The following is a 21,772-nucleotide window of genomic DNA, read 5'->3' as shown; positions in this document are numbered from 1 at the left end:
GAGCATCTAGGTACTTTTTATAGTCTCCTTCAAATATACATAATGGTAGGAGTACTTGCTGGGGACACAGTTACATATAGATGATCTGGGGAGGCTAGGGAGCTGGTGGGTTTTCTAGGGTTTTAGTAGGTGGGGCTTTTGAGGTCAGGGCACCTGTTACTATAGGTGTAGCTATTATCATAGTGGGTAGTCCTTGAAATTAGGACTAGCTTGAATAAAAGGTCAAGTCTTAGGAGCTATTGTGGCATAGTTCTATGTTATTATTTTCTATAGTATAGGGGGGGCATGAAAGAGGTAAATGATCAAAGAGATAAAAGTAGATGTTAAAACACTGTATAATAAGAAAGTGAGTTTATTTAACAATTGTTACTAGTGCTAGCTATTGATGTCTCAAGAAGCATACCTTAAAGTGTTTTATTATTAAATAAACTAATAAGAAAAGAGAAAGAAGAGAAAGAAGTAAAAACTAGAGTGTTCCCCCTCTTTAAGTATTGTGAGGATTTGCTAAGGACATGTCTCCCCTTCACATGATCCTTTCCTGTACCCTTGCTCAACCTTCTCATAGGCGCCCAGCCTATAACAACTATAATATATTCATTACCTATATTATTACACTTTGGGAAGGGACCTATAAAGTCTATTAAGACCTATTTCTATTGTCAGTTAGGGATAGGGAGGGGTTAGAGGATGCCTTACTTCTTCTATCTCTAGACTTTTCCTTTGCTATAGATGTTATAGTTATATATAAACTACCTAGTATCTGAATTTAAGCCTAGCTAATAAAATTACTAGTATAGGATCTCAATTATACTATCTTATCCTAGGTGGCCTATCACTTAGCTATTATAGGCTTCCTGTAAAAGTCTAGTTCTCAGGGGTTTAGAGTTTAGTATCTATAACCTATTTCTATAGAATAGATAGCTATCTTTCTCAGTAAAGTCTCCTAATTGTCTATATATGTCTTTAGGCATTTTAGTGGAGTCTTGATTTTAGAGGGTATTCTAAATAGCTTCTATATCCCTATCTTCTTTCATAGCTTTTTCCTATAGGTTCTGGAGGTCTGCTTTTTTAAACAGGTTGTTTAGGGCTTAGGTAGGTATTACATAGAGATAGTTGACTTAAAGGGGTTTCTATAGTTAGAGTTCTCACCCTTCTTTCAGATCTTCTAGTTCATCCTATTCTCTCCTGGAAAGTGTATCAGCTGCTTGATTAAGGTGTCCTAGGCAGTATATGACCTTGAAGGGGGGAAGGGATTATAAGAATTCAGACTATCTCACTTATCTTTTATTTAGTAACTATTTCTTTATGAAATATTCCAAGTTCTTATAGTCTATAATAAGGTTAAAGCCTATAAGGCCTTAGAGTATTAGATACTATTCTTTGAAATAGCCTATTACTCCTAGTAATTCTTTATTATAGATAGGGTAGTTTCATTTAGTATTATTCATTTTCTAGAAAAGAAGGTGACTGGTAGTCTATTCTATGAGAGATGTCCTCTAATACCAAAGCTAGAAGTATTACTCTCTATAATAGTTATATCTACCTTGAGGTCTAGGTCCTATCCTACTAGTAAACCTCTATAGCAGAAGTAGTCCTTTAGCATCTAGAAGGCTTATTCTTAGTATTCACTCTAGATAAAGGGCTTGTTCTTTCCTATCAACTCTACTAAGGGGGTAGTAAGCTCTATAAAGTTTTCAATGAAAGTCTAGTAGAAGTTTATAAATCTAAGGAAGGATTAGACTCCTTTTACTATCTTTAGGGCTTCCTAGATAGTAATTACTTTGATTTTTCTAGGGTCTATACTAATACCCTTTCCTACTTCTATGATAAACCCTAGGTACTTTATTTTCTTAACCTTGAACTCATATTTATCTATATCTAGTTAGAGCCTAGCTTTCTCTAGTTCAGCTAGTACCTTTAGTATATACTCTTAGTGCTCTTAATTTATCCTATTTATATAAATCAAAATATCATCTATATATACTAAATAGAAGTTATTAAGATAGTTCCTCAGTACCTAGTTGACATAGTGTTAGAATACTATAGAGCTATTTGAAAGTCTAAAGGGTATCACCCTCTACTCATAGAGGCTATAGTGTATTTTGAATACTATTTTCTACTCATCACCTTCTTTCACTCTAATATAGTGGAAAGTAGTATATATATCTAGTTTAGTTAGCTATTATACTTTAGCTACTTAGTAGAGGGTTTTATATATAAGGGGAGAGGGTATCTATCCTTAATATTAATTATATTCAACTTATAATAGTCTATATAAAACTATAGACCCCCTCCTGGTTTCTTAGTGAATATGACTAGTGCTATAGTAGCTAATTGACTAGCTTATATATATCCTTTATCTAGGTATTCTAGTAGGGTCTTTCTCAGGACTAGTAGTTCATCCTATAATATGCTATAGAGGGGGCCCTAGGGAGCTCACTTTTCTTTATTATTCTTATCTTTCTCTAGGCAGATCTCTAAGTCAATTCCTAGGTAGTAGGGGATTTCTTTATCTTACTTGTCCTCAAAGACTCCTAAATGTTTCTAGTACATTTGTAGAACTTTTGTTTTTAGGTCTATCTTACTCTTGACTTGTAGGGCTTTCTCAATGTCTACAATAGTAGCTATGAAAACCACTAGTTCTTCCCCTTCATACACTCTATATCTATCTATTAGTATTTAGGCTACTATGATAGCTCCTATAATTGCCTTAGGTTTTTCTACTTTATTATACTAGGAGATAGGGTGAACCTTATAGCTTATACCAGGGAGATGGAGTTCTATAATACTACTATCTAGGGAGATTACAGCACTATTCTATTTAATCTTTAGTATTCCTAGAATTAATTTTTCACTTTAGCCTAGTACTATATATCTAAATGCTCTATATATCTAGGCACTACTGATATCTAAGTCTAAGTATACCACTATATCTAAGACTAACTCTCTATTTATACCTTTAAGAGTATAGGGTTTTATCTTAATATACTTTAGTTTTAGGAGGGAAATAGTGTTTTCATTAATTGTAGTAAAGGAGTTATAGCTATTATCTATTAATACTATGATTATATGTCAGGAGTTTGTAATCATACTAGTCTAGAAGGTCTAGCTAGTCATTTTATCTTTAAACTATATCTATTCCTATTCTAATGTCTTGTGTAATAGGTGCTTTTTAGCTATATATATTAGTTTTCCACCTTTATACTTGATTCCTCTCTATCCTCTACAATGTCTTCCACCTCTAGAGCTTTCTACTATGACTGGACTTAGGTGGAGTTTACCTTTGCCCTAGTGTATCTAGATAGGTTGATCACTGCTGACAAGGGGCATCTGGAGGTGCTATACCTAGGGCAGGTGTAGTATAAATATACTTTAGTAGCTCTTTAGGCTATAATTTCTTCTACTAATACCTATTTTACCTGTTTTCCTTTAAGTTCCTAATCAGTAGGAAACTTCTTTCTAAATGAGTCATAGGTAGGTCATATAGAATATACTAGATAAGAGTGTGTCTAGTCTATTACTTCTCTATTAGCTAGAGTAGGGGGTAGAGGCTAACTGCTCCTAGTGACTATTTTCAGGCCTCTAGGGTTTATTGAATAATATATTGCTAAATCATAGTATTAGTCAAAGGTCAGGCCCTCTATTCCTATTAGTGATATAAGGGTATATAGGTCTAGGTTTATAATATTTGTCAGCTAGGTAATCTTCATATCCTTATACTAGACTAGACCTCTAGCCTATGGGAGGTGACCCTTAAACATAGGGAAGAACTCTTAGAATAAGGTGTTGCCTTAGGGGGTTCATAATATAGTTAGGTGATAGTCCTATGTAGCTAGGTCCTTGTAGACCTTGTCTAGGTATTTGAACAATTTTACTACCTATAGATTAGGTTTACTCTAGAGCCTTATAGTGAACTCATAGTAGCTAGCCTTAGTAGTTCCTTATAGGTAAGAGATAATGTAAATAAGTTATACTAAAGGTATACCTATAGCTTCCCTATCTATAAGGATCTTATTTACTATATCTAGGCACTAGTCTAGGTACTTTTTATAGTCTCCTTCAAATATATATAATAGTAGGAGTACTTGCTAGGGACATAGTTATATGTAGATGATCTAGGGAGGCTAGGGAGCTAGTGGGTTTTCTAGGGTTTTAGTAGGTGGGGCTTATGAGGTCAGGGCACCTGTTACTATAGGTATAGCTATCATTGTAGTAGGTAGTCCTTGAAATTAGGACTAGCTTGAATAAAAGGTTAAGTCTTAGGAGCTATCATAGTATAGTTCTATATTATTATTTTCTATAGTGTAGGGGAGGTATGAAAGAGGTAAATAATTAAAGAGATAAAAGTGGATATTAAAACACTATATAATAAGAAAGAGTTTATTTAACAATTATTACTAGTGCTAGCTATTGATATCTCAAGAAGTATACCTTAAAGTGTTTTATTATTAAAAAAACTAATGAGAAAAGAGAAAGAAGAGAAAGAAGAAAAAACTAGAGTGTTCCCCCTCTTTAAGTATTGTAAGGATTTGCTAAGGACCCATCTCCCCTTCATGTGATCCTTTCCTGTACCCTTGCTCAACCTTCTCATAGGCGCCCAGCCTATAACACTCTAATAGAATAATAAGGAGTTCCCCTTGTTTTTCACTGAATTCTACTACCTAGTTCTTAAGGGAGATATAGAGGACTCTATCCTAGGCACCCTCCTTGAGAATACTATTAGTAAGGAGCTAAAGGCTATACTCCTATATAATATATTCACTAGTAAAGATTACTATGAATTTACTAAGTTCTTATAAGAACTTGAGAATCACTACTATCTTTTCTCTAAGGGTAATAACTAGGGCCTCTAGTCCTGTACACTAGTACTATTGACCCTAGCTACAGGAGACACTACCCCCTACTAAACCACTGCCCCCTGCTAAACCACTACCCCTACTCTAGACCTAGACATGATAGACCTTTCTCTCTAGTGTTATACTACTTATTATAAGAAGGGTAAGTATTACTACTATAGTTTAAAAAGCTATATAGTAGTATAGTATCTACTTCTAGACTCCTACTAGCTCTGCTCTACTACCCTACCCCTGTCTACTAACACCCCTACCTCATCATCATAGCACCCCTACTCCTGCTATCAATAGGCCTCTATCACCCTATTATAAAGGGACTATTCTAGTGATAACTCAGAAAAAGGTACCTGCCTAGATTAAGTCACTTCTAGGAGGAGTCCCCCTATATACTATCTGATAAGATCATCTATATCTTAGCTATAGCTATATAGACTTCTGATTGAGGAAGAGTATAACTAGTGATCAGATCTCATGATTCTTCCTACTAAGCTATCCCTAAAAGACAGCTCTTTTCTAACCTATACCCTTACTAACTCTAGTATAGAGGGCAAGGCCTTCATTGATTCTACCTAGGTATCCTGATACTAAATCCCTATCTACCCCCTCTATTCCCTATTTAGGATTAAAGTCTTCAATAGAAGTGAAACTAAAGCTAGTAAGTATATATATTACACCTATACTAGCCTCTATATCAGTGACTATCACTAAAAGAATATCCTATTCTTCATAACTGTAAGGCTTCATGAGATACAAGAAGATTCAATTGTATAACAGCTCTGTATTTAAGAAGAACTCAATAAGTTCTAAGAGAAACTAAAGGGAGCTATGCTAATGACAGTGGTCAAGTGGTTTATATGTATATTGGGAGAGATGTACTTTGGTAGGGGGACTAGAGGGAGACACTAGGAAGACACTAGGAGGATACTAGGTAGACACTAGGGAGATGCTAAGAGGACACTAGGTAGATGCTAGGGAGAAAAGGGAGCTTTTAGTGTATTGTATAGTTTTATAGGTGAGGGTAAGGCCTGAACTATATATGATCTATAGATTATTATAATCAATCCCTTCCCCTCCTTTCAGGTCACCTAGGGATAGTTAGTAGTCTGCTCATTTTCTTCTAGGGCAGCTATGTCTTTAAGGTATACTAATGGTTCCTAGGTTAGTTCTATATAACCTATCTATTTTACTAGCACTTAGTATTATTTCCTGTATTTCCAGTGTTGAAGGATCTTGTCCACTTGGTATTCCCCTATAACTATATTGTCTATAGCTTCCTCCTATGATATCAGGGGTGGCTTAGGATTAGAGGACACTTGGGATAGTAATAGGTCTTCTCTATGCCAGTGGACTAGGTTGATATGGAATACTAGGTAGATACTAGAGGGGGTGTCAAGTTTGATAGTATAGGATCTAATAAGGCTAATGACTTTATATAGTAGTGCTAACTAGTCAAGTTTCTTTGAGGGGTATAGGGTATAGATATTCTTAAGTCTCAGGTAGACTCTATCACTAACTTGAAATGATTCTATAACTTATTAGCCCTTATTAGCATATTATTCCTATACTTCTTAGGCTAAGGCTATAGATGCCTAGGAGAATGCTATGGCTTCATAGTGCTTTGCTAGCCAGTTGTGTCCTACTATGGCTAGGGAAATACTTGAGCTAGTAGGGTGTGAAGCATTAGTTTCAATAGGGTCTATATAGTAGCTATAGCAGAAGAAAAAGGGGCTAATACCTATAGATGCTAAAACCTGGTTATTCAAGGTGATCTGTACTTAGGGTAGTAGGGAAGCCTAGTCATCTTATAGGTAGGCTATGAATATCTAGAGGTACATCTCTATTTGCTAGTTTAAGTATTCCTATGCTCTATTAGTCTCTAGGTAGAAGGCTATAGATAAATGATAGGTGATTCTAAGCTAGTAGTATACTTTAGCCTAGAAGAGGCTGATGAATTGTAGACCTCAGTTAGAGGTGATTATATGTAGGGTTCTATAGTGAGTAAATATATAGACTAAGAGGGCTTCAGCTATATTATAAGCAGTGGAAGACTTCAGGGGTATGAGGACTTTAGACTTTGACAGCTAGTCAGTGACACCTATAATGATAGTATACCTATTAGAGGGTGGAAGGTTGACAATGAAATCAACTGTAATTTCTTACTAAGTCTATTCTAGGATTAGGAGGGGTTTCAAGAGGCTACACTTCTATTCCCACTATATCTTACTCTGTCCACAAGTGTCACAGTTTCTCACAAAGCATTACACATCTTCTATTAACCTAGGCCAGGTGTAGGAGTGGCTTATAAGGTCTTATATGATAGTAGTGCTAGGGTAGCCTATTAGACTTGAATCATAGGTAGCTTGAATTATCACTATATGAAGTGACTTATAAGCTAGGATCCATAGGTGCTCCTGCTATAATAGGTGTGTTTCTAAGTCAAGGGAGTATTCACTGATTTGCTAAGACAGGCCCTAGTTATTAGGGAATGTATATGCTTTTTCTTATACTACTGAGTGGGCTTACCAGTATCTCTCATTGTGTCTCAGTATAGTGTCCTATAGGTTATAGAGTTCTAGGTCAGTGAATAGAGATAGAAGACCTAGGTAGGGAGTGACTTCTAAGCCTTCTAGATCTTTATCAGGGTTTTTAGCCTATATTACTATAGTGATGATAAAGTTCTTACTATAGGGATATAGTATCTAGTGAACTCTGGATTGTAGTCTATTATTAGATAGGTTGTATAGGAGGTCTTAGTCATGTTAGGATAGGGTATTAGAGGTGACTTATATCATTCCAGGTCTATGTATTAGTGTGAAGTCAAATTCAGATAATTCATAAGACTAGTAGTATTGACATTCTGAGAGGGTCTAGTAGGTTTAGAAGTAGATAAGTTTATGTTAGTCAGTATGTACTTAGAATGTAATACTAGCTAAGAAAGGGTGCTAATGTTTCAAGTAGAAAAAGATTACTAATATTTCCTTATCATTGATAGGATAGTTGACCTTGGCTAGGGTGAGTTTTCATAGGAAGTATATAATAGGCTACTAAAGGGAATCCAGGCCTTATTATCTCAATAAGGCTCCTATTACCTATCTAGAGGAATCCACTTTAATAATAGTAGGGTGATTAGGATTATAGGTAGCTAGGACAGGTATAGAGATAAGGGCTTAGCAGAGCTTATTAAAAGCTTCTTACTAGTCTAGGCCCTAAACAAATAGTTAGTCTTTCTTAGTTAGTGTAGTCAGTGGTATTGCCAGAGTTGAGTAGTTCTTGATGAAATAGTAGTAGAAGTTTATAAAGCCTAAGAAGCTATAGAGGCTATGTATAGAGGTTAGGGCTTCCTATTCTTGAATTGTATAGGTCTTTTCAGGGTTAGTATAGATTCTAATACCAGGTTCTATAATAAAGCCTAGATACTTAATTAAAGAGGATTTGAAATCACTCTTATCCTAATCTAGTTAGAGGCCTATATTATCTAGGGCCTTGATGATCTGATAGACAAGCTTATAGTAGTCTTCTCTAGAGCCTGAAGTATAGATCACTACATTGTCTAGGTAGGCTGAGTAGGTAATGCCTAGCCACTAGGAAAGGATATGGTTAATGAACTGCTAACAGGAAGCCAGTGCTCTACTTAAGCTGAATAGGGTTACTAGCTATTCAAAGGAGCTAAGGTAGGTATGGAAAATAGTCTATAGTTCATAGCCTTCTTTGACTTAAAGATAGTAGAAAGCAGAGATAACATTGACTTTAGAGATGTATTTAGCTGATACAATGTTATAGAGGGTGTTATAGATGAGTGGCAGTAGGTATCTATCCTTCTCTATAGTATTGTTCAGGGTGTGGTAGTCAATGTAGAAATGAATGCCTCCACTGTCACAGGCAGGCAGGAAGGTTCTATGAGACTAACCCAATAGCTCAAAGACAGGACAGGCAGGACAGGTAGACAGGGATGAGGACAGGCAGGACAGGATGTTCAGGATGGTAACAGATACCAGGACAGAAGACAGGGACAGGAAGTTCAGTATATTCAGGGTAGGAGACAAGGACATTGCTTGGGGAGCAACATTCAGGTAATAGAGGGAGGTTCTATCTAGTCTATATATCTATACAGGTTGTAGTTGACAAGATCTACAGTGGGGTGTGAGGCTGGTAGTGGTGAGCAAGGCTCTAGCATTGAGCAGGACAGCAGTCATGCAGGGAACACTAAAGTAGTGTGGGAACAGTGGTCATGTAGAAATGGTGGTCATATGGATGACAGTATCATGCTATGATGGACAGTGGTTATGCAAAGGACACTAGTGTGCTGTTACATCATGCAGGAACACTAGTGTACTGTAATAGTCATGCAGAAGACACTAGTGTACTATGACAGTACCCCCCTCTCTACAGCAGAGCTCTGTCAATGCTGAGAGGGTAACCAGGAGGGTTCACCTAGGGGCTGGGCTTGTCAGGGTAATAGCAGTGGTAGTTTTCCACTAGCTGCTTTGCATTCTCCAGGTATTCAGCAGGTTCAGTTGTTAGGTCATCATAGCCAGTCCAATGAACAACATATTTCAAGTGGGGGCAGTGTCCACAGCTATGGTGTTCCCAGAAGGAGTCCAAGACTTCTTCAACTTCATACTCAGTTTGTCTAGCCACTTCAATGTGAGGTGGAGGTGGATGAACTTGACTAGGGATGGGATCAGAGGTGTTAGTGTATTGGAGCTTAGACATATGAAAAACAGGATGAATCCTCATAGAGGCAGGCAACTCAAGTTTGTAAGTGTACAGGCTTATGATCTTGTAGATGTGGAACAGTCCTAAGTTCTTCCAGTCTAGCTTCTTCTGAGGCCAGGTGGTTTGAATTGTCTAGGTGTCAAGCCAGACTTTGTCATCAACTTGGAACTGGTGAGGTGGCTGGCAGTGCTGATTCACCTGCTCTTCATGGAAGTTTTGGGCCATTGCCATTTCAGAACAGGTCAGTTCTATTATCTCTTCTATTCAGGTAGTGAAGGCAGTAGTGTCTCAGGACTAGGCAGAATCAGGCAGGTCAGAGATTAGCTTGAATCCTATCTGGGGTTGGAATCTGTAATTCACAAAGAAAGGGGAAATATTAGTAGTTTCAGAGTAATATGCATTGCCAGAGAACTCAGCTAGTGGCAACCAATCTTCCCAATTGTCTTGTAGATATACTATATACACATATAGATATTATTCTAAGACTGAATTCATTCTTTCAGTTTGACCATTGGTTTCTAGGTGGTGGGCAGAGGACAGGGTTGGTTCAATTCTCAAGGACCAAGACAGGCACCTCCAAAATTCAGCAATGAATTGAGGTCCTTGGTCTAAGATAATAGTCAATGGAAGGCTATACAACTTCCAGACATTCTTCAGGTATAGATGGGCAGTGTCTTCAGCATTACAGTTGCTATGACAAGGAACCAGATGACACATCTTGGTTAGCTGGTCTACAATCACAAGGATGGCATTGTAGCCATTGCTCTTAGGCAGGTGGGTGATAAAATCAATGGATATATCACACCATGCTCTCTTGGGAATTGGCAGTAGGTGAAGCAGGCCTTTCTAGCCATCATGGAAGGGTGTTGTATAGTGGCAGGTATGGCACTGGTGAACCCAGTGGGCAATGTATCTTGCTATGCCAGGCCAATAGTATTCCTAGGACAGGAGGTCATAAGTCTTAGAATGACCTAGGTGTCCTGAGACAGGAGAGTCATAGTATAGGTGGAGGAGCTCTGCTTTCAGGGCATTGCTTTCAGGAATGTACAAGCAGTCTCATACATACAAGTAGCCTTTGCACTCTGAGCACTCAGCCAGGGTGAGTGTCAGCAGGTGGCTCATTTCAGGGTTCAGGATTATGGCCAAGGCAGTACAGGGTACAGGGTCAGAATCATATGTAGTGTAGAAGAGTTCTTGCAGATTCATCAGCAGGATGATCTGATTCAGGTGAGTCTAGTGGCTAGCATTGGGTAGGTTGTGATTCTTCAGGATGGTTTGGCTCTGGTGCAGAAGACAGTCATCACCCTCCTTGGGTAAGTCATCTGACTAGTGTGTGAGTGAATCAGGCTTTGCACCTAGCTTACCCAGGTGGTAAATGATGTGGAAGTTGAATCAGGACAGGAATTCAGACTAACAGGCCTGACAGCAGTTGAGTTACTTCATAGATGTGAAGTACTCCAGATTTCAGTGGTCAGTGATAACCTTCATAGGTGAAGGGGCACCTTCCAGTTCAGGATGCCATTCCTTGAAACAGTGGATGATGGCCAGGAGTTCTTTGTTGTAGATTTCATAGTTACACTCAGCTACTGAATGCTTCTTAGAGAAGAAGGCAATAGGGCAGAGGCTACCATTGTCATTGTATTGGGACATGACACCAGCTGACACATAATCAGACACATCAGTCTTGAGGATGATGTCTTTATCCCAATTGAAATAGGCCAGGACAGGGGTAGAGGAGAAGTGGTCTTTCAGGGTTCAGAACACTGATTCACAGGTAGAATCCTACACAAAAGGGACATCTTTCTTCATCAAGCATGTCAACAGGGTGACTAAGCTAGAGAAGTCATGAATGAAGTGGTAGTAAAAGTTACTGAAGCTAAGGAAGGCTTGGGTATCTGTCAGGGATTTCAGGGTAGGCCAATTACACACTGTTATGACCTTGGCTAGGTCTATTCAAATGCTATCACAGCCAATGATCAAGCCTAGGAACTTAGTTTCAGTGCAGTAGAACTCACACTTAGGAGCCTGGGTGTATAATCCAGTGGTGTGGAGGTGTTCAAGGACTGCACAGATGTGTTCAGTGTATTCTTCACAGGTATGACTATAAATCAGGATATCATCCAAATATACTATGTAGAACAGGTTAAGATATTCTCTCAGGGAAGAGTTGATGTATTGTTGGAAGGAGGATAGGGCTCCTGTCAGTCCAAATGGCATGACCAGGCTCTCAAAGAGGCCAAAATGTGTGTGGAAGGCAGTCAGGTATTCTTCTCCTGCAGTCATTCAGAGGTTGTTGAAAGCAGAGATGATATCAATCTTGGAAAAGTAGTGCATTCCATACAGATTGTTCAGAGTTTCCTTGACTAAAGGCAGTGGGTATTAGTCTTTGATGGTCACAGTGTTCAAGGCATGATAATTGATATAGAAACATAGTCCTCCATCAGCCTTCTTCATGAATAGAATGGGAGAGGTAACATGCAAGGAGCTGGGGTGGATAAAACCTTTCCAGAGATTTTCATTGAGCTATTCACAGAGGGCTTTCAGTTCATCTCAGGACATGGAGTATAGGGGCCTGAAAGGCAGTTTCACACCTTCCACCAGGGGGATATGGTGATCCATGGGTCAGTGTAGTGGTAGTTTTTCCACCTCATAAGGGGAGAAAACATCAGTGAAATCTGACAATTCAGTGGGCAGGGAAAAGGGTTCAGGTTTCCAGGGACTTGTAGAGTCTAGGGAGTCAGGACAGTTCAGGATTCAATTGATTTCTTCTAGTGTCATCACAAACAGTCAACAGGCAGACTGGTGGGAATAGGCAATGGCACCTTCCTTTGAGATCAGGACAATGTTTAAGTTGTGAAGGGCCAGGGGTCATGGGGGCAAGTTACTGGGTTGATCTTTATAGGGGACATTGTGTAAGGCCTAAAGCTTCTCAGGCTTTCCAGGAACATTACAGTGGTTTCAGCAGTATTCACTATCAAAAGTGATTGAGTGATCAGTGAAGCAGACAGTTGGATCATGTTGCTTTAGCCAAGGCATACCCAAGACAATGGGGTAATGAGTGAGCTATGTGATGAAGAACAAAACATTCTTCTGACAGTGATTGTTTATGTGGAGGCAGGCATAGACATAATGAGTACATTTTCCAGCTTCTGTTTCTCTTCCATTGAATACTTTGATTCCAAATAGAGAACAGAGGGGGTGGGTTGGAATTCAGTGCAGGGATACCCAGGTGGCATCAATGAAGGCTTTTCCTTCTGCACTATAGTCAGTCAGGGTGTATGTTGGGAAGGAATGGTCTTAAAGAGACAGTTCCACAGGGAGGATCATAAGATCTGACTGCTGATTGTATTCTTCCTCAATTGGAAGACTATGTACAGCAGTGGCCAAGATATGAATAATCTGGTTTGGGGTTGTGCTGGGAGGTTCCACCTAGGGGTGGCTTATTCCAGGTGAGCTCCTTTTTTTGGTCTATCACTGGGGCAGTCTGAGTGGAAGGACAAGAAGGAGTCATAGTGGTGGTGGGAGCAGGAGACCTGGGGCATCACAGCAGTAGAGGAAGGGGACAGTGCAGCTGAGTGGAGCTGTCAGTTATCAGGTTGTAGGCACTGGCCTACCAGGTGGCCCTTTATTCTGCAATGGTAGCATTCACCCCTTTCTCAGTAGGAGGCATAGTGTTGATGGGATAGGTCTATGGCATCCAGGTCTGGTGGAGGGGCAGTTGTTCTTTTTGGGTCTGTGTTCCCCAGCACTAGGGCCTGGGGGACAGGGGCATAGGGTTCAGAGGTAGTGCTATAGTTCTAGGCAGGGGGAGCATGATTCTGGACAGGGGGAGCACAGGTCTGGGTAGTGGGCAACATCACAGAGCTGAAGCAGGTCATGTGGTTCTCAAGGTTCTGGAGGAAGTTTGTGAATTCAGGGTATTTGTAACTTGGGGGGTCATGATGTAGTAGTATCACACAGAGTTCCTTTGAGATGTTTTGCTCAAGGAGGGTCAGCAGAGTTGATTCACTTACTTCTCCCTCAAGAGCCAGGCACTGGAACTTGGAGAAGAAGGTAGCAAAATCCTTATTGCTTTGTCAGAGGCAGAACAGTTCACTATACACACAGTTGACCTTGTCTAGGTCCCCATATGTACAGTCAAGGACCTTCAGGACAGTATCATAGTCTGAAAGCAGGCATTCCCCATCCTTGATGTATGGTAAAATGAGGGCATATGCTAGTCCTTTCAAGCAGTTGTTAACATAGGCCATACAGTCCTGGGTGTCAGGGAAACAGTCATAGTTTCTTTGCATCTTCTGGCAGATCTGGGTATTGAAGTGACAAAGGTCTGATTGGTTGCCTTTGAACTTGTCAGGGTCAGGTATACATTCAGAGGGCTTGGCAGCACAAGTCATCATGAATAGTTCAGCTGTAGAAAGGGCTGGGGCAGGAGCAGGAGCAGAGGTGGGGGAAGCTATGGGGGCAGAAGCAGGAACAGAGGCAGAAGCTTCTCCTTCCATGACAGTAAAGGTAGCAGGAGCAGTAGGAGCAGCAGGAGCAGCAGGGGGTGGTATAGCTAACTGGAGTTTGTCAAGAGCCCTTTGCTCATTGAGGTGAGCCTGGTAGAGCTTGCCCCAGGCCTCTTTCAACTTGTTTTGCACATACTCAAGCTGGCCCTGAGTTGCCTGAAGGTTGGCAGTGAGACTATCTCATGCAGCAGTGTGGTTAGTGGACTTGGTAGTCAGTGTGTGGTTCAAGGTGGTAATTTCAGCTTCTTTTTCATCAGTGTATGAAAATAAGGAGCAGATGTATTCAAACCAAGCACCAGTGTGGTTGGTAACCCCTTTGCTAAAGCTCTTGAAGCTATCAGGCATGATCAGGGGTTCTGGGCAGGCAGACATCTCATCAGTGTCTATGGGTAGAAGCAATGTAATGTCATGGGCAGGCAGGAAGGTTCTATGAGACTAACCCAATAGCTCAAAGACAGGACAGGCAGGACAGGTAGATAGGGACAAGGACAGGCAGGACAGGATGTTCAGGATGGTAATAGATACTAGGACAGAAGATAGGGACAGGAAGTTCAGTATATTCAGGGTAGGAGACAAGGACATTGCTTGGGGAGTAACATTCAGGTAACAGAGGGAGGTTCTATCTAGTCTATATATCTACACAGGTTGTAGTTGACAAGATCTACAGTGGGGTGTGAGGCTGGTAGTGGTGAGCAAGGCTCCAGCATTGAGCAGGACAGCAGTCATGCAGGGAATGCTAAAGTAGTGTGGGAACAGTGGTCATGTAGAAACAGTGGTCATGTGGACAACAGTATCATGCTATGATGGACAGTGGTTATGCAAAGGACGCTAGCATGCTGTTACATCATGCAGGAACACTAGTGTACTGTAACAGTCATGCAGAAGACGCTAGCGTACTGTGACATCCACTAGGTTTCTTGATAAAGATCACTAGGGCTCCTCCTTCAGTACTACTAGCCTGAATAAAGCTAGAGTCAAGGAGCTCATATAGGGTTTTCTATAGGACTAGTAGCTCCTCTCTACTCATGGAATACAAGGGACATACAGGGGTCAATTCATCTGGCTTTAGTTAGATCTCAGTGTCCAGGCCTAGTCATAATAGTGGTAGAGTAGTAGCCTTCTTTCTATCAAAAGTACTGATAACTAGGAGTAGCCAGCTGGGGCAAGATATTTAGGGGTTAGTGTAGATCTTAGTTTATAAGGCTTTCTCAATATCATAGAGGGAGGCTGAAAAGACATAGATACCTTTAGTTTTGGTAACTTAGGCCTAGAGTGCCTGTATTATACACTAGGCAATGGCTATGGTATCTAGGTCAAGGGGAGTGGTTATAAGGTGGAGTCTGAAGGTATTACAGGGTAGAGATGCAGAAGATGAGGAGCTAGGCTAAATGAGGAAGGCAGTCAAAGATGGCATGAAACCTGGGAGGACATGTAAAGGACACATGGCCAGTAAGTATTTTAGATAGTTTCTTCCTTTCTTCCTCATCTGATAATAAAGTCATCAATTAGCAAACTTAGTAGTATTTACAAGTCCTATAATAAATTGTTAGATCTTCAAATTAAAAATTCAGTGAAAAACACTATTTTCTTTACACCTTCAGATTTGTTAAGCCTTCAGATGAGAGAATTCAGAACTATGACACTGAAATCAGAAACACTATTCAGAAAATCAGCAGATCTTTGACAGTAGAAGCAGATGCTATAGTTTAGACCCTATAGCAGTCAATCATCTTCATTAGAATACTATGAACTAGAAACATCAGATAAAATAGACATTGACCAGAGCTAAGAGAGTCCTAATGCCCTCTGGCCTCAATCCCTATAATTCCCTCTATTCAATAGGAATAAAGGGAAATATCACATTTAGAAGCAGTGTATAGTAGCCACTTTGAACCTATAATATTGTATGAAGCTGGAGGACATGATCCTGGCCCTATAGATAGCCTTGGTGGAGGAGGCTAATGAAGGAGTAGGTCAGGATCTAGAGAAACTAGAAAAGAAACCTGAAGCCATGATGAAGGACATCTGGGAGATCCTGGATAAATGCTTTGAGGACCCCTTCTATAGAGCCTAGGCCAGTGAGAAGCTGGAGAATGTATAGTAATGTAGAAGGCCTCTAGATGACTATATTGCAGAGTATAGTGACCTCTTATAGCAAGTGGGAGGAGAGGACTACTATGAGGATGTTAAGATCTAAGGTCTGATGAGAGGTTTAGATAATGACCTCTATGACTGAATAATTATAATACTAACTTGTCAGAGGCTAGTAGATTAGATTGAGTCCCTACATTAAGTCTGCTAGTACCTGGAGGAAGCCTAGAGGTGGAAAAAGCTAAGAAGCTATATAACTATTTTCAACAAACCTACTGAAATTCAGTGGGGTGACCTAATAGATATTGACATTAATACTAGCCAGGTAGGAAATAGGCCTACCTAAGGACTAGGACCAGGCCTATAGATAGACAATGCCTACTAAGGTAAAGTCTTGAAGTGGGTCTTGAAAGAAGAACTTCAGGCCTAGAAGGATATAGGTATCTGCTTGTATTGTGCTTACAGAGGCTGCTTGGTGTGAGTGTGCCTGATGAAACCAGTTTAGAACCTGAATAGACTAGCTATGAAGATCAATAATCTAGAAGTATAGGTGGACCCCCTGCTAGAAGACATTTATGAGAAGGAGGGAAAAGCCTAAGCCCTATATGAAGTTATATATAGGTGTAGAACTAGGAAGGGATAGAAGAGAGAGAGAGTTAGTTGCTTACTGATCTATTGGAAAGTGTATAGAGAAATAGGATAGACTATAAGCTCCTACTAGTAGATATCTTAGTAAATGAAAAAACAATGATAATAGGACTCATTGACCTAGGCTCTTCAGCATATAACACAGTGTTAGAATCTTTTGCAAAGTGAGCTAACCTCTGGAGAATCCTGATTGAGATGTGAATAGTGAGAGGAATTTTAGGTATATATAGCACTATTATAGAAGTGGCTCACATGTTGATTGACATAGAAGGACATTAAGAGCAGGAGGTTTTTGCCTATATTATACTAGGAAATAAATATGATATGATACTAGGGCTTCCCTAGTTAAAATAATAAGAAGTAAACTATATACCAAAGACTAATTAGCTCTTCATTAGGTCAAGTGGAGTGGTTATAGAGTAGGTAGGAGTTAGGTAGGAGAGAGTGAGGTAGAAGAGTATAATGGGTATAGTGACCCAAGTGAGTATAGCAGTTTACAGTGCTATAGTGAAATAGGTAAAGAAGAATAGTAGGGAGTCATTGATTTTTATTACTAGCCTAGAAGACATCAATAAGGCTCTATAGAAGAAAAAGGAGCCAACCCCTGATCAGGTCAAAGTAGTACTACTAAAGTAATATATAAACCTCTAGGAAGCTTTTGCACATGTAGGGGAGGGACTGCTACCACATAAACCAGGACTAGATGTGAAGCTAGAAATCAAACCAGGCAAAGAAGTACTATAGGGTCCACTATACTAGATGTCAAGAGATGAGCTCCTAGTATTGAGAAAGACACTGACTGAACTAGTGGAAAAAGGGTTTATTAGGACAAGCAGCTCACTAGCAGGGGCACTAGTTCTATTTACTAGAAAGCCAGGTGGTGGACTCTAGTTTTACATAGACTACTAAGCTCTTAATACTATTCTCAAGAGAGACTAATACCCTATTCCATTGATCTAGGAAACATTATAGGTGATAGCAGGTGTGAAATAGCTTATGAAATTAGATGTTTGAGCAGCTTTCCACTATATCTATATTAAAGAAGTGAGTGAATAGAAGATAGTGTTTAGGATAAGGTATAGTTCATATGAATAGATAGTTATGCCATTTGGATTAGTGAATAGACTATTGATTTTCCAGAGATACATCAACTATGTCCTATAGGAGTTCCTAGATGACTTTACCTCAGCCTATATCAATGACATCATTATATACTCCAAAGGTATAAGGACAGACCACTAAGTGAAAGTGAGGAAAGTCCTTCAAAAACTGAAAGAAGTAGAGTTAAGGCTAGACCTTAACAAATGTGAATTTGAAGTGAAAAGAGTTAAGTACTTAGGAATGATAGTTACTATAGGAGAAGGAGTTTCAATAGACCTAGAGAAGATAGAAGCTATTCAGGAGTAGAAACCCCTTACTATAGTGAAAGGAGTATAAGGTTTCTTAGGGTTCACAAACTACTACTAGGATTTCATCAGGGATTTTTCAATACTTATAGCTCCCTTGGTAAAGTTAATAAAGAAGGATAAGCCTTTTATATAGAGTTTAGAAGTGGAGGAGTCATTCCAGACTCTGAAAGCTATATTCCAGGATAATAAGATGCTAGGCAATTAGGACTCAGAGGAATAAACATAGCTAGAGACAGATGCCTCAGGGGTAGGGATAGGTATAGTCCTATCTCAGGGCTTAGAGAGTAAAAAGTAGCTGATTGCCTTCTTCTCCTAAAAGATGAATGCAGTAGAGTAGAATTATAGTATCTATGATAAGGAGCTCTTAGTAGTCATTAAAGCTATATGTAAGTAGAGGGGAGAAGTGAGGAGCCTTAAGGAATTCACATTGATCATTGACTATAAAAACCTCAAGTACTTCAGGATAAAGTAGATCCTCTCAGAGAGACAAGTCAGATAGATGTAGTATATAGAAGAACTTCTACCCTTCACAACAATTCACTAGCTAGGACACTTGGCAGTAGTACTAGACACTCTCTCCTACAAGGATGAATTCAATAACCTAAAGGAAAGAGAATAGAGTAGGACCTAATAGCTCTAGAAAGAAGAATAGGAACTGAAACCAGAGGTGTAGATCCAGGTATAAGACAGTAGAGGTCCATTTGAGATAGACTTAGATTTGAAAGAATTATAGCAGTAAGCTCTATAGGACAATGAGGACTATGAGAAGATTACTCAACATGTCTAAAATAGGTAATAATTCCCTATATCATTAGTGCCACTGAGGTTAGCCCAAGTGGTAGAGTGTGAAATACAAGGCAGAGTTGTGAAATATCACTATGCCATCTAGGTACTAAACTATGAACAACTGAGAGGAATCCTGCTATAGAAGCACTATAATGACCTAATTTCCAGCTATAGAGGATAAGATATGATAGTAGCAGTGCTCAGATGATAATTTTTCTAGCTAGGACTAGATAACAATGTCAAGAGGTTAGTGAGAAACTATGATTAGTATAGGAGAATAAAACCATAGTGAGAGAAGCTCTATAGGCTGCTGAAACCACTGCTAATTCCTAACTAACCCTAGTAAGGAATCTCAATAGACTTCATGACACATCTACTAGGAGAGATAGAGAACTTACTAGTAGTTATATGCCACCTGATAGGTAATGTGATACTAGTTCCCCTGGTGTACATTGAGATAGAAATAGTAATCAAGGCTGTCATTATATATGTATACATATACTATAGGACCCTAAGGTGGATTATCAGTGACTATAGGTAGTAATAGGTGAGTGAGATGTGGAAAAGGCTATGTGAAGTCCTAGGTATTGAAAGGAAACTCTTGATAGCATACTATCCCTAAATAGATAGGGGTATAGAGAGAGTGAACCAGGAAGTACTATTCTACCTGTGAATACATATTACAATAGACTAGGAAGATTAGTTAGAATGGATTCCTTTAGTATAGCTCTCATTGAATAACTATCCCTAGCTATACTACTATAGAGTCAGCCCCTTTTTCCTTACACATAACTATAACATTATACTAGTATAGATAGAAGGAATAGACAAAAGTGTAGAAGGGAGTAGAATAGTGAAGGCAGAGGAAGTAGTAGTCAAACTAGGAGAGTTAAACAAGTGGGCCCAAGTGGTAGTAGTAGACATACAGTAGAACATAGAAGTCCAAGTGAACTAATACCATAGCCTAGCACTGATTTTTAAGCCTGGAGATAGTGTATAGCTAAAGATGAAGAATATATAGATAGGTAGACCAAGTAAGAAGCTAGACTAGCTAAATGTGAAGTATAAGGTGGTTAGGCAAGTGTCTCCATTAACCTATAAGCTAGATGTTGTTAAGGTCACGATTTAGGAACTGGATCTTCACAGCACTTAGGACTTAGGGACAAATATTTCACATTGAAGAGTAAACTAAACTAGCAGTCGATTTCAGGTGCACTGGATGAATACTTATACCAAGAGCTAAGATTATCATTGTCAGAGGCAGATTATGATTGTCAGAGGCAGATTGTGATTGTCAGACACAGATTGTGATCATCAATGGCAGATTGTGATTGTCAGGGGGTAGTGAGAGGCCTCCCACTTCCTTTTCTCTGAACAAGGTGCAACCTTAATATCAGCCTCTTCTTCTCCTCCTTCAGTTAGTTGTTTAGCCCTTTTCTTAGCACTACTGTTTATATGCATCTGTTTCTAGGAGGGCATTGATGGGTTCCTATGTTGCTTCTGTGTAGCCTTTCCATTTGACTTTGACTTGTTTATTGTCTCTATAGGTGTGTTTGCCTAAAACTTTCTTGACTTCCCAGTAGTTCTCTCTATTAATCACTCCTATGGGTTGTGGTTGGCTGTTATGGGTGTCTTGGGATGGGAAGGGGTCATTGGCTACTAGTCATAATCAGTCAATGTGGTAGATGTCATGTGATCATGAGCTAGGAACTTCAAGGCAGTATGTATGGGGTGTCACACATTCTAACACTTTACAGTGTTAGTGTTTTTATCACAACTTCTGTCTAAGGCCTTAGCCTTGTTGTTCAGGGTGTAAGGTTAGCTATATGAATGAGCTGATGGGGAAGTCTAGTGCTGGCTGGTGGTCTTTGTTCTCTCTCTGCTCTATTTCTGCCCTTGTGAGAGACAAGTTTGTATGTGCCTATTTCTAGGTGTTTCTCAAATGTTACATGACTCTTTTGGCTTGTCCAAGGGGGCTGTTCTCATTGGGCTCTACAGGCAATGGTGGTGCTGAGAAGGTGCATGGGTGGTAGCTGTGTAGCAAGAAGAATGGGGAGACATTAGTAGTGGCAGAGGGTGTTGCATTCAGACTGAATTCCACTGTTGGTAAGAGATTTAACCAGGCTGGGCCTTTAGCATTGAGTTTTGCCAGTTTGGTCTTAATTTCAGCATTCATTCTTTCTGTAGCACTATTTGTCACTGGGTGGTATGCTGTGGTTATCAGTCTTTCAATGTCTAGTCTCTTGCATAGGTGACACTAGGCTGCATTGACAAACTCCTAATCAGAGAGTATAGATTTTGGCATCCCATGGATTCTATAGTAGTGTTGAAAGAAGCTATCAGCTACTGATTCCATGTCCAAGGAGTTGGTGGGGATGAGCATAACACCTTTAGTCAGGCAGTTGACTATTGTCAGTATGTGTGTATACATTATACCCCCCTTCTATATAGGCTCTAGGGGTCCTATGAAATCAATAGCAATCTCTGCCTAAGGTTGGTCAGGAATGGGTAGGGCTTTAAGTGTGGTTTCTTTACTGTCTCTTCAGATGTTTGTGCTGCCACAGACTTGGCAATTTCAATAGAAGTGGTGAATATCCTCCACATAATGAGGCCAGAAGAATTCACATGTGAACTCAACTTGTATTGTGTTTTTACTAGGGTGCAATAGTGTTAGTGAATCATAGATGTTCTGAAGTACTGCTATGTGTAGTGGTTTATATTCTAGTACCTAAAGTTTGTTTCTGAAGTGTACTGCTGAATT

General features: G+C 39.6%; 1 protein-coding gene across 1 annotated transcript; it reads right to left on the bottom strand.

The window, feature by feature from the left end:
- Positions 1-13,366: 13,366 nt before the first annotated feature.
- HOO65_100102 (Protein FAM127C) lies at positions 13,367-14,422 on the bottom strand (the record flags this gene model as incomplete). The annotated part of the gene is made up of 4 exons (XM_071004694.1): positions 13,367-13,534; positions 13,583-13,633; positions 13,682-14,252; positions 14,367-14,422. The coding sequence occupies 4 exons, from the start codon at positions 14,420-14,422 to the stop codon at positions 13,367-13,369; spliced, it is 846 nt and encodes a 281-aa protein (XP_070855879.1).
- Between the last annotated feature and the right edge of the window lie 7,350 nt (positions 14,423-21,772).

The sequence above is a fragment of the Ceratocystis lukuohia genome (genome assembly GCF_044167205.1).
Source record: "Ceratocystis lukuohia strain C4212 chromosome Unknown Supercontig10_pilon, whole genome shotgun sequence".
Taxonomy (NCBI): Eukaryota; Fungi; Ascomycota; class Sordariomycetes; order Microascales; family Ceratocystidaceae; genus Ceratocystis; species Ceratocystis lukuohia.
Note: the sequence above shows the minus strand (reverse complement) of the source record. Positions and strands in the feature narration are given on the sequence as shown.